This window comes from Argopecten irradians, chromosome 14 (assembly GCF_041381155.1).
Source record: "Argopecten irradians isolate NY chromosome 14, Ai_NY, whole genome shotgun sequence".
NCBI lineage: Eukaryota > Metazoa > Mollusca > Bivalvia > Pectinida > Pectinidae > Argopecten > Argopecten irradians.
In genome coordinates, this window is record NC_091147.1 from 18,832,774 (window position 1) to 18,847,100 (window position 14,327).

Consider the following 14,327-nt stretch of genomic DNA (forward strand, 5'->3'; position numbering starts at 1 on the left):
AAATTTTGGAGGAGATTTTGAGGTGAATGAATGGTTAGGGAGGGGAGAATTTGAAGAATTTTAAAAATTTTGGATGTGTTAAACATGGTTGTGTCTCGAAGGGTAATTGACCCCCTGTTCCGATATAAACTAAAATCATACTTAAATCAAGATTTACAGTTCTGTTCTCTGTCAATTTAGCTTAAAAATTTTATACTCTACTGTATATATCGTTGATCAGCTGAGCAGGTCTGCATACATGACTATCTCTTACAAGAACATTTAAAACCAGACATATAATTGTAGGTTATGTAATAGTGCTCAGTTGTACTGAAAGAGAAAATCTGATCTTGGACAATTTAAGGAATCATGTATATTTTGAATGAAGAAACGAACCTACACGACTTGATCAACAAGGCGTTACATAGTAATGAATGAAGAATCAAATCACTGTGGTAAAATAGAATTTAATCTTGGTATGGGAGTGGAACTCTGTAATTGAATTCCATTGATTATAATGCCCAATTGAATTACCCATTTCCTTTTTTGGTTTAGGCCTTTGTATTGATTTACAGTTAATTGTCATCAATATTGATGAGTTCCATCTGAAGCGGTTTACCAAAACCTGTAGCAACGTTTTACATAGTAGAACACACAATTTGTCCTGATGCTGCATAGGCAATGTCGATATGGAGGAGATATCAATCCTAATTTGGTCTGCATTGATAAAGAGTGAAAAGGTTGTTTCCTGCTCGTCTTGTACTTAAGTAGGTCAATGTGCAGGAAATGGATTTGTCCTCAAGCTCGGGGGAGAGTTTGATAAATATTATCTCATGGTTAATCATGCATGTAGCAATATCCCATTGATAAGGAAGCCTTGAGTGCTATTGGGGATCTCTTTGTGCTAATAGCCTGAATTGTTATGATGTTTGTACTGCCATTTCTATCATTTGTGGCCTTCCTATTAACCAATTAGAATATATGAAAATGTCGCATAAAATTTGGTTTGAAATGACAAACTGACATTAAGGTTTAAAGGATTTATAGTTTAATTCTTCTATCCATGTTGTTTGACAGAGATCAGAAATAAAATACATATGTCATTGTCATTGATGGTCTTTATTTACATCCTTGATGACAAGATATGTCTCATTACTGTTTAATTGAATGGAAATTATATTTCATTTGACAAATAGACATAATGCTCCTTAAAGCTGCACAGCTACATAAAATATCCATTTCCATTAATTTCAAAATATTTTATTGTCAATAAACATTATAAATTACAGTCAGATATACTGTAGAAGGTTGGATCAGACAACAAGCTTTATAAGTCTACACACCAAAGTCTATAAAAGTGGTAGTTTCTGCTCCTGCTTAGCGCTCAGCATACAGGGAGTGGGACGACTGGTTCGCCTGTTGTCAGTATAATGTGACCGGGTGGGGTGTGTCGCTTGGTGTCTTCGGCGGCATGCTTCAGTGATATAGCACTATAAAAAGGGCAAAAGTAGTTCCACTATACAAGAAGACACAACATGAATATACCGCAGTCTCCCAAAACACTCACCTCGCACAATATACACGCAGCACACCGCATGCATGGGAGGCCGTCCTTACATGACCATAGCTGTTAATAGGACGTTAATTAATGAAACAAACAAAAAAATTATAAGTCTACACTAGTCCTTTCCATATAGTATAACAACAGGAGAGATCTAATCTTGACCCCTTTTGGACAACTTTGAACTCTAATCAGGTAACAATGTTTTGCCATGTGGTCTTTGTATAGTTCTTTAATTCTTCTATCAATATGATGTAACTTTTAGGCACTTAACACGTTTGTAAGGGAAATGATAGACAATCAAACAGAAGAGTCATACAAAGGGACTGCTTCAAAGGGTTTTAATATTATGTAACGATTCATTGGGACAAAAAGGACTGGACACTATACAAGATTAAAAAGGGGCCAAAATAAACAAACACATCCAGTAATAGGATTAGCATTAACATCATACAGCTTGTAGTACCACACTTACTGTGAGGTATTAAAGTGTACATTGTGTTGTGAAAGAGACAGTAATTAGGATACCAAGAGATGCTATCAGAATAAAATTGTAGAGATTTGTATTGCCAAATGGAGGGAGATCGAATTTGGAGAAGTATTGATATCTGAAGGGAAATATAGTTTGAAGGAGTATTTTTTATTGGTGTGGAGGATCGAGATAAATGCTTTTGTTTCCATAAAACCAACGTCTGATTGGCACACCCCTGAGTAGAAAACATCACTACAACATGGGTCTGGGTAACAGATCTCTAATTTGGATTGAGAAACTTTGTCGTTTGTTATCAATATTTCTATTTATGTCTATTTTCATTTTATTTCTTCTTCTTTTTTTGCACAATCAGTCCTTATGCTAATGGCAAGGTTAGTTAATACAATTTGTCTAAGCCTAGAACTTTTAAACACTTTAGGCTTCAAAAAGCATGATCACAATTTCATGTGTTGTTGAAAAAAGTAAGACATTCCAATAGGGGCAAATAATGAAGGGAAATTTAGCAATCATTTAAGATATAAGTGAAAATCATTTTCCAACAATATACTTTTTCATTTAAAAAATAATAACTTGTACCAATTTACTCAGTCGATACAAAATCTGTCTTCAGACATGCCACATCAGAGTTTCTAGATTACCAGAATTATCACTATTTTGAGTATTTTGTTAATGCATCTACAGCATGTCTACTTTTAAAATAGGGGAGACAATCCTAAATTCTTACAACGTCATGTTAGGTGATCAGTTAAAAACATGTAGTCCGTATTACTACTCAAGAGAAAATTTGACTGGGAACCCTGCTAGGACATTTTCCAGGGATCCTGGCCAAGTCTTCTGTGACCAGGGGGGATCTCTGTCATGTGAAATTCCGGCCGGGATCCCAGTTTACCGAACCAGGATCCAAGTTTGTCCCACCAGGATCCTAGTTTGTCCAACCTGGATCCCAGTTTGTCCCACCAGGATCCCAGTCTGTCCCATCAGGATCCCAGTTTGTCCCACCAGGATCCCAGTCTGTCCCACTAGGATCCCAGTTTGTCCCACCAGGATCCCAGTCTGTCCCACCAGGATCCCAGTCTGTCCCACCAGGATCCCAGTCTCTCCCACCAGGATCCCAGTCTCTCCCACCAGGATCCCAGTTTGTCCCACCAGAATCCCAGTTTGTCCCACCAGGATCCCAGTTTGATTGTTAAATCACACTGGGATCCTGGTTAAATTTTCTCTTGGGTGTCCATATCATTCAGGGTATCACAATGTCCAGTGGACAGTTTAGTCTGTAATTCTAGTTAGGCAGGGAAATGGGTAGCTTATCTTAGTTAGGAACACTTGAGCTATTTCTGTCAGAAGTAGATATTGACATACAGGTTTATGGGCGACAGGTAGTCATATATTTCTTATCATTTCTTGGATGGATGTGAACTAGGGTTTAAACGTTAATTCAGTGCTGTCAATTTAAGATGTTTATACATTGATAACACAATAAATTAAGTTCTGATAATGTCAGTAATACCCTTCTGAGATTGAACAGTTTTATTGTTGATTAAACAGTCTCGCCATTTTGTTTGCTATAGTTGCCTTGTTCACATGTTCTGTGTCCAGTGATTGAGAGCTGTTGGCTGTTGGACTAGTGTGATGTCTCTTTCGAAGTCATGTGTCTGTATGTTATACTGTAAAGGAGTTCCTAGCAATATGGTAAATCACGAGGATTGTGTCACGCACTGAGATTTAGACATGTCAATAAAAGTTATGTTCCTTGTAGGCCAGAGTTATGGCCCTTGTCACTTTAACAATGCGGACTAGAATTATGGCTCTTGATTTATAGTCGTCAAGATGAACTGTGTTAACTTATCCATGTTACCTGTAGTTATATCCCTTCTACAGTTAAATAATTTGTTATTTAGAGTTATGACCTTTGATTTCTATACTTAAGTCTTCTGGAGTTATGTCCCTTTTTTCCTGAGTTATGTCCCTTACTATTTACAGTTACAACCAGAGTTTATCAGAGTCATATGACCTTGAGTTATGTCCCTTACTATCTACAGTTACAACCAGGGTTTATCAGAGTCATATGACCTTGAATTATGTCCCTTGCCTCCCGAGTTATTTCCCTTACTGTCTAAAGATATGACCAGAGTTTATCAGTCTTATGACCTGGAGTTATTGAACTTTTTTTCCTCCTTTGCTGTTATGACTACAGGTATTTCAATACATACCAGTATATGTTTAGGTGATGACATACACTTGTGATCTACCAGTTGATGTCCTCAGACAGGTGAAACTTGACAGAATCATGACTGATTAAACTTGATGCTTTTAACTGCAATTCATTGTGCGACTAAATTGGTTAATTCATGCACACCTGAAATTCATAATGAGTTGTTCCTGTCTTGGAGGTGGAAGAGTTCAAGTGCATGTACAGGGGTTAATGAGGTGCATTCTCATGTTGAAGTCTGCGTGATAGGGATGTTTTTTGTAATATCTAAATATGTGATATTACACTATACATCTGATCAATATTATTGGTATAAGACCTTTCCATTCATGATTTAATTTACATTAAGTAAAGCAGGCTAACCTTTTCCTAAATCAGGGGAATGTCATCTCCTTTATCTTACATCATCAGATTGTCTGTGTGTAGGAGCATGATTCGATCTATAATGTCACGATTTTAAGATATAATAGACTTCGTCAGGCATTGTCAGCACAATTTTCTGCTTCGTCAGCATTTTGTCAGCTGTCTCGTCTAGTGCCCAGTAGGACATCGCTGTGGATTTTTGTGTCCAGCCTGGTGGAGTGAAGACATTGACGACTTATCGGAGATTTTTGGTAGCGGGGAAAATCAATAAGATGCTATCTATACATTGGTTAATAGTTGATTCTGTTGCCATGGTATTAATGAAACAGCAGACTTAAGCTGGAGCCTACATAACTAGGTGTGAAGTGTTAAATGATCTCATTAAGTCTTTTATCTTGGAGATGATACAAGCTTGGTGTGACTGACTTTCAATATTACCAGCATATTTAAAATCTAATGGAAAAATTCCCCATTACATTTATTAATGATAATTCAGATAAAATAATTAGTTCTTTCCCGCATTGACAGGATATTTCCCCCCTCATTTTTGTAACCATTTTTCTTCTCATACAAAAATACCATGTAATCATTTTCTCCTACAAGAAAGCATTTATGCCCTGAGAATCATTTAATTATTTAATTACATTAAGTATTGATGTTTTCTTGATGTGAATGCCCCTTTGGATTTCTCTTGGGTCCTATTGAGTAATATTGAGTAAAACTAAACTATTTTAAAAATATTGAGATTGTTGATATTTTGATTGGTTTATAATGTGGTAGCTACTAACAAACACAAATTGACTTCATTATAACTCACCACTGTTATGTGGTCAGATAGTGCAATGGTAACACTGTAATCTTCTACTAAGACCAGGGTTTATTTCCTGCCTACATGACCTTCTGGCATTTCCGGTGGTTAAAGTGTCCTGACATGACACTACCACAAGCCCTCAACCTCGGGGACGCGAGTTTGAATCTGATATGGTGCAGTTGCCAGGTACTAACTGCTGGTTGGTGGTTTTTCTTCAGGTACTTTTGCTTTCCTCCACCATCAAACCTGGCACATCCTTACATGACCCTGGCTGTTAATAGGAAGTAAAACTAAAAAAAAAAACCAATGTTTTTGTATTTAAGCTCCTTGACCTTGCAAGGCTGCCACCCTAGCAATAGGAAATTTGGAAGAAGCAAATTGCCATGATAGTTCCAGCTTCATTTTTGAGGTGATTGAGGCTGCTAGTGTAAGTTATTTAGGTCAGGAACTTTGTTATCTGAATTTATTGATGACTGGTCACTTTTGATAATGGTGGTCATTCAATACACTGACCATCACTCAGGCCATCTCTTCCTTTCCTGGCTAAAGTGTGGCCATAATTACCCTATTAGTGTGAAATGGCTTGACCAGTAATGCTCTGTCACACTAACTGACCCTCAATGGACGGAGTATGTCTAATCTAAGGGTAGGAACTACGGTCCATTGACGGTAGGATTTAGGTGGGAAAACAATTTAATGACAGCTACAACCATTAGGGAGGACCTGTCAAAAGTTGTTCTATTTCAAACATATTTACTGAAACTATTTCTAGAGTTTTAAAAGGTGTTCTGAAGTGTTTTCTGCTGTTCAGGTTCAATAAGCCTTCCGAAAATAGTTTATATAAACAGCTCTTGAGAATCTCTGATGTTGGAAGGATTGAGCAATATATTTATTCAACTCAATGTTCTGCTTTTCCATTGTCTATTCCAGCACCGTGGGACAAGTTGTTTAATATGACACGATTATAAAAATGTATCAATATGCTGTGTTGAATAAAAATTGGCCACTTAGCCTTGATCACATATTTCTGGTTTAGAACACTTTACAGTAAAGCAGTTTGTTGTATACCAGTTTGGAAAAAAAATAATTTCAGAAATGATTCAAGGAGCAATCGAGGGCTTGACAATTGGAAATATCCATGAATTTTCCAAGTTTTTGGACTCCGAAAATGTTAACTTAATTAGGCAATTATTCATGTTGGGAATTCATATAGCCTAACCAGCTACTACATGAGAATTAATGTACACTACCTCAAAATATGTCTGTTAGTTTATTGGGGAGGAGGGGAAAGACTTAACATGCTAGCCATACATGTATGTATGTTTACACCATTGTCATGTATTGTATAATTTCCTGAACTTTTGCTGTGATTATCATGTTGGATATTTTTGGATATAAATGATACAAAACTTTTGGCATTTCCTCTAGGATATAAAGATTAAGATGATGATAGACAATCAGTCGGCACTCAATCTCCCTGTTATATTATGAGATGACATTCAGAGTTTATATAAGTAAATTGGTTCGGGTATTTATCTGGTCCCTGGTAGACTTCAGCATCGTGGTGAAATGTCAGCCATAACTTCAGAATAGCCGTCAGTATACAAAGCCTTCAGGATCTGGTGCTATTTTATAAATGGAAATTGTCACTACCGCATGTCGTGTAGAGTCTATAGAACACAATCAATATATGTCTCGCTTCAGATATACGCTCGGATTGTATTCTCACAGCAGTCATTTCAAATTCTAACCTCCATTAGCAATTTCTTACAGCACATCAAATGACAGAGAAATTGGAATCTGAGGTCGAGATGAGCAGAGAAAATGATTCATGCAGGGTATTATTCTCCTTGTGAATAACTAGCATCAGCTTACTATGTATGACAGTATTTATGGAAATAAGAAAATTTTCTTTTGAATAGTGCCACAAAAATGAGTCATTAGAATGCATGCTAAGGTGTCTGTATACAGTAAGATGTGTTGAAGGTATAAAAGATGCTGACACATCAATAGTATACAATAGTTAACTCTAGTTATAGATCTACTTATGCAATTAAAATCTTGCAATTCCCTAGCAAATATTTGCTTTGAGATTGCAAACTCTTGCTGTATAATGGCAAATTCTTGCTCTCCCATCACAAACTCTAAACTCTCTAGCTGCTATTGCTAGCTCTTGCTCAATAACAGCAAACTCCTGGATTTCTAATGCTCTTCTAAAAGTATATTTAGCCTATGGATATTATTCAACATTTAGAAGAAAAAATTCATTATATTTCTTTTTGTATTTTCCTAAATCATACAAAATTACCAAGGAATTTTGGTAAAAAAGGCAAATCTATGCATAAATTTTATTTGCATAGATGACATTTTGTATAGATAATATCTAGGGCACAAGGCAGAAAATGTTTTGCTTTTATAGATTGCCTGTGTTCTATACACAGACCTATTCACTGTTGTAAGCATGATTATTCACCAGTTTAAACTTAATACCTGCGTGTAAACTGGGGTATTTGTTGGCGTAAACATGTCTATTCAGCAATGTAAATACCGTGACATGTTGTCCCTGTATCGTACACAGTAGTGAGTGTTGATTGTAATAGAGGATAATTGGTCCAGGTATATGATCGCTGATTTAAACACGTTGGTAGTGTAATTTTTGGCGGATTTAGGACTTTAACTACTGGGTATTGTTGTGTGTTAACAATTTAATAAAAGAAAATTTACTATGGACTTTATAAAATGTCGTTAAAGATATAATATTCCAAGTCTTGCTATCTGACATCAATTGCAGAGTTTTAATCCCTCATGGGTTATACCTGTGAAGGTATTACATATTACCACTGTTTGTCCTCCACCTTTGAGTCCCAAGTTTGAATCCAATTTGGGGTTATAGCCGATTATTTATCCATGGTCTGTTATTTTTCTCGGGGTATTCCAGATTTCCTTCACCTCTTAAAACTGGCACATCATTTAATGACCCTTGCTGTTAATAGGATTGTAATGAACCAAAATTTTGGTCTATGTTTGAAAAGAAAAAAAAAAATGTAATTCTCTCTTTTTCAACTGTTTTGCTGACAATCCTGTAGCTATGTTGATTTCACCAAATGTATTTTATTGGACAAGAAATAAAATTAATGGATTCAGAAACATGCTAGGAAAGTGATTTTAAGGTCATTGTTGCTTTTAGTATTTGTAAGCATGAAGCAGCTTTTCTCTAGCCTGATGTTGTAACTGTAACTATACACACCAAGAACTATGTAAGTCTATAGACAGAATTGATGTACTCTCCCTCAGTAGTGACAATTTAAACTGTACTCTTCCCCTAAGCCTTATTTGTACCAATCATCCTCTCTGCTGTACTGTTGTTTGGGGTTTTATGTTAGAACTAAATCATAAAGATCTCCTTATGCGATTGTGATTATAACATGGCTCAATAATGGAGACTTTTTAACAACACCTACCTTGGTACACATAACTGTAAAATTACCAGCATCTGAAGCAGTGAAATTATCTTGTTGATGAGGTTGTTCTGTCCTGTGTGTGATTAAATCGGCTTTCAAATGTTACCTAATTATATGAAAAGTCTACTGCTATAGATATCATTCTTTTGTGAATTAGACAAAATCTTCAGCACAGGGAAATAGTAAAATTGAAGTGAACCTTAATACCAATGTAAAAAGAATGAAATATGATAGAAAAATCATAAGAAAGTAATTGGTGCCTTTGATCCAAGACTTTTGGAAGAAAAAAAGTTTTATTGTAATAGATTGTTGTGAACAATCTCAATCGAACGACTATTTAAAATTCAAATATCAATTTTGCAATTACGAAATTGTAATTTTTGCATACATATTAAAAAAATAGTGGCCGAGCTGAGTGGTTAAGATGTTCCGTCATATTACCAAAAGTTCTCTATTTCTGGGTCGGGACTTTGAATCCCATGTTGAACAGTTACCAGGTAGCTGATCGCAGGTTGATGGTTTTTCTCAGGGTACTCCATCATTTGAACCTGGCAATATCCTTAATGACTTTGGCTGTTAATTGGATGTTATAAACTATTCAATCCAATAAAAAACTGAACAAAAAACAAAATCATAAAAAAAAAAAAAAAAAAAAAAGAGTTGATGTTATATAGACGATGGTATTAGATTATAAACTTTTCAATCCAATAAAAAACTGAACAAACAACAAAATCTCACACCAAAATAAAACAACTGAGTAGATGTTATATAGACATTGTAATGTTGATGGTATTATTGGTGATGGCAGTGCTTTATAGATTATTGGAGATTTACGTCAGCCTCTAAAATAGCTCAGTGTACACTCAGTGTTCTCTAGGGGACTATAGGTAGTCCTATAATTAATTCAATACATGTAACCAGCCAGTATCATAAACTACATACTCTCATCGATTTATCATTGTCAAGTTTGTACTACTTAAAATGTTGTCGTTTGTTTTCCTTACCATACCAAACAAAAATATACCTGATAGGAACATCCAAAATTAATTTCTTCTATAATTATAAACCAAACCATTTAAAATAATGAACAATTATTTTGTTGGTACTGATGCTCAAATGAAAGATAAGAGAAAAAATAATAACAAAAGTTCAAAAATAGATTTACCATTTTACTCACAATGTATCATGTATGTGCTGATTTTTTTTTTATTTCTCTAATACATGACTGAGGAGGAAAGGGTGATCTATATAAATGTCTTTGAAGGTGTTTATGTAGCCTTGAAAAAATAAGATAAGTGAAATGGAAAGTGTGAAAATCTCGTTTGGAGATAACCCAGAAATGGAATGAGCTTCACACATGGTGTATACAATGAGAGAGCTGGAGAAGAGAGGGGAGGGGGAGGGAGGGAGTGAGGGGGCCTCTGGGGAGGGGAGAGACAGACATATATTATTAGCTGCACAATTTAAGAGTAACATGTGTGAACCATCACAGGTACTGCTACTGTTGGTGATCATACAGATAATGTAAATATCGGCCAACTCATTCCTCATCTCACAAACCGCTACAGTTCTATGTAGTGGGGGAACACTTCCATATTATCTGTACATGCAGGCCTGTTTTTTGTATGTAAATCAAATTAATTTACCACAAGTTTAGGTCATGTTTTCTTCTCAGCTGGAAATGGCTATAGATAGCACAAGGATTAGGTATCATCTCAAGGTTAGAAGTTCATAACCCATGATAGACACTGACCTCAGTGGTTTTCCTCAGGGTACTCTGGCTTTACTCCACTTTCAAAATTGGGTGCTGTATATCCATGCATACACGAACCAAATGTTTTGGTCAGATTTAAAACAAAACTCAACTTCTACCTATACAAACTGTAGTGGACAGCCAGGTGATAAGCTCTTGCTCAGTAATAAGCCCCTACCCTATAAGGTCAACTAATTCTATCAAATTCTATCATGCTATGAAAATACAGAAAAGAAGCGGTAATGTTTTTGTCATGACTGTCCTGATGGTCAATATTATTTTTAGCCCTCCATATAGCCTTTTCAGACTAAAGTGATTTGAAAATATTATTTGTGTGTATATATGTACCTGAATTGATTTCACATATCTTAATCACTTATATATTTACAGTTATAAGTGTTAGCCGGAGGATATCTGTCGACTGATATATCTAGTGTGGTCTATAATATGTCTATATCATAGTCTAATATCCCCGGGCTTGTTAACCCAGATCCTAATTCATCTCATTAGCCCCACAGCCCATTGGTAAACAGCTGTCCTTGTACACATGTCTGCAAAACACCTAAACCTGTCAATATTGGGTCACACTATTGTAGTGGTCAGTCTGTGGTCAGTGTCTGGTCAGTGTGGTGGACCTTATTTCAGTGCCACAGTAGTCTGTATGTTTACACACGGCCATAAGCTTCTTAGTACCTATATGGTTGTTTGTCCGTGTAAGTACCAGTATTGTTGTCGAGGTTAAGGCTCGTGTTGAATACTCCTGTCACACAGGTGTCGTTATTGGGATATATTTCTGTGATTACATACACTTCCTACCTGGTTATAGTTTCGTAACATCTACCAGAGATACCATTCTATTCTATAACCCTGCTTCTGATATTACCTGTTTTATGGCTTCAGTTGATTAATTAGTACACGAGGCTGTTGGCGAGCAGTCTGGGTCATTGGAACACTTGACTTGCATAGTACTTCATTTGTATAACAATAGAATCTGTGTCGTTTTGGCTGAGCAGAAATTAGCATACATTTTAAAAGTGTCGGAAAAGTCAACCGTGACCTCTACACCGGTGTGTATGTGTGTGTGTAGTGGAGGATAGCTCTACAGTGGGAGGCACCACTGACTCAGTAGGCGGTGGGATAGAGATAGAAGGAGTTGTGGAGGGGGACTGCGTACACCAGGTGAAGGAGCTATAGAGTGGTGAGGGATCTAACGCAGGCCCTTTACATGTGTAGCTCACATAGCTAGCTCAGGTGTGGCAAAGTGAGCCGACACACATATGCAACTCAGCTTTTCTTAAGGCTCCTCTAAAGGATGTGTTCCGTATGTGGATAAGGGCTCCAGGGAGACCTTAATTAATCAGAAAACAACTACCAAGGGAAATAACTAGTTCCTTGTATACACTTAAAGTGTATAGGGAGTGGTACGTCTCCAGTAGAGTGTGGAGTTCTGCTGCAATATACTGTATACACTTCTAATGAGAGAAGAGTAATGGCCTGTGGAGGATCGTGAGGAATCATTCTGTAAATGTGCCTCGGTGTTTGTGTGAGGAGGAGTAATATTTGTGGCCCAGTACTACAGGAGATGCTATCTCTGGTAGACATCAGCCTCTATAAGCCTTACTCTGCTGCCATTACTCAATGAAGCTCTGTCAACAGGAGCAAGGGAAGTTGTTTTTTCTGGTTCACAATAAAACCACCCTGGTATTGAGAAGTAATTAGCTGGTGCGTTGGCTACCAGTCGTGTGACCTTGACAATCTATGGTGCTCTAGTGTTGTTGTGCTGTGTGCTGTACAAGACGTGCTGTCAGGATCTAGTGGACTTATAGGCAGAATTTAATTTGTAATATTGGAGAAAATGATTGTCTGTTGTACATAGCAGCCTGTTAGCACAGCGGCTGGTGGTGGCCGTGGTTGTTGTGTTGTGGCCAGGGAATTAAAACTTCAGCTTGTGTGACACCTGATTACTAATCACCCGCTGTCAACATTGGGGCCATTAATGACAACTGGACACCTATCAAGATGACCATTCCTATGAAGGCGGTTTCTAGGTAGGTACACAGGTATTCGGTAACAGGGGGAGGAACTCTGGGGGCCATCTCACAACCATGTTATACTTCTTCTTTGAGATTGATACCACATGATGGAAGTGGTAACATTAGGGGGCCATCTCAAAATGACAAACCAGTATTGGAGTATTTAATTGAGTATCTCCTGACTGTTTGATGTGTTGGCTTAGTTGATGAATTAATATGGTTATAAGGATACTGCCATTACATTGATAAGGTGTTTCTACACGTCCTGGTAAAACACACAAAAAAATAATTTGGTAGAGGGAACATCTCAAAAACTTATCTTTGATTAAAGAAATATACCAAAGACATGATAGAAGATACAGATGAAAGAGAATTGAAGACTTTGTAACTGCAGATAATTGTTGTTTAATTTGATGTAATTTGCACTCTTTTTTACCAAGTGTAACATGCAATTTAGTTGTTACCACTGAATAAGAAAATTGTTTGACCTACACACAAGTACACCTAAGTTGATGTGGTTTCCTTTTGAAGTCTATATCGCCTATGTGAGTTATGTAGATATATTGAGGCATCATGTTTCAATCAGCTGGTTGGTTTGTTCTGCCTAAGTTGTCTTTAACAGCTGTTAAGTTAGAGTCATTTCCTTTTTTTTTGCCATTCGCAATGGAGTTCATTAAGTGTTTGATTTCATGTTAAAAGAAAACCTTGTGAGTGCATTTGATAATTGAAAAACAAACTGTTGCTGAATTTATCAACGTGTCTATCCTACACATAGTCCTACACAGTTACATTCATTATAACATCCAATAACATATTAAAAATAAATTTGATGGTGTCATAATTTATTGTTTAACTAACAAATCCTTACCCGGTGATGCATTTTCTGTAGGATAGATATGCAGGGCATGCTAACCATACATGAAGCGTAGATGGTACTTGTCCACCAGTAGATTGTTTGGGGTTGGTGAGAGCTGGTCCACCAGTAGATTGTTTGGGGTTGGTGAGAGCTGGTCTACCAGTAGGTTGTTTGGGGTTGATGGGAGCTGGTCCACCAGTAGATTGGTTGGGGTCAGTGGGTACTGGTCCACCATTAGATTGTTTGGGGTTGATGAGAGCTGGTCCACCAGTAGATTGTTTGGGGTCATTGGGAGCTGGTCCACCAGTAGATTGTTTGAGGTTGGTAAAAGCTGGTCCACCAGTAGATTGTTTGGGGTCAGTGGGAGCTGATCCTCCAGTAGATTGTTTGGGGGTCCTCCAGTAGATTGTTTGGGGGTCCATCAGTAGATTGTTTGGGGTCATTGGGAGCTGGTCCACCAGTAGATTGTTTGGGGTCGGTGGAAGCTGGTCCACCAGTAGAATGTTTAGGGTTGGTGAGAGCTGGTCCACCAGTAGATTGTTTGGGGGTCCACCAGTAGATTGTTTGGGGTCGGTGGAAGCTGGTCCACCAGTAGAATGTTTAGGGTTGGTGAGAGCTGGTCCTCAGTAGATTGTTTGGGGTCAGTGGGTACTGGTCCACCTGTAGATTGTTTGGGGTCAGTGAGAGCTGGTTCACAAGTAGATTGTTTGTGGTCGGTGAGAGCTTGTCCACCAGTAGATTGTTTGTGGTCGGTGGGAGCTGGTCCACCAGTAGATTGTTTGTGGTCGGTGGGAGCTGGTCCACCAGT

General features: G+C 37.4%; 1 protein-coding gene across 1 annotated transcript; it reads right to left on the reverse strand.

Moving 5' to 3' along the window:
- Positions 1–13,527: 13,527 nt before the first annotated feature.
- Positions 13,528–13,962, reverse strand: LOC138307085 (protein kintoun-like). Its single transcript, XM_069247713.1, has one exon. It carries the CDS (start codon positions 13,960–13,962, stop codon positions 13,528–13,530), a length of 435 nt encoding a protein of 144 aa, XP_069103814.1.
- Between the last annotated feature and the right edge of the window lie 365 nt (positions 13,963–14,327).

Coding starts and splice junctions, on each gene's coding strand:
- LOC138307085 (XM_069247713.1), bottom strand. CDS start 13,962: ATGACCCCAAACAATCTACTGATGGACCCCCAAACAATCTACTGGAGG.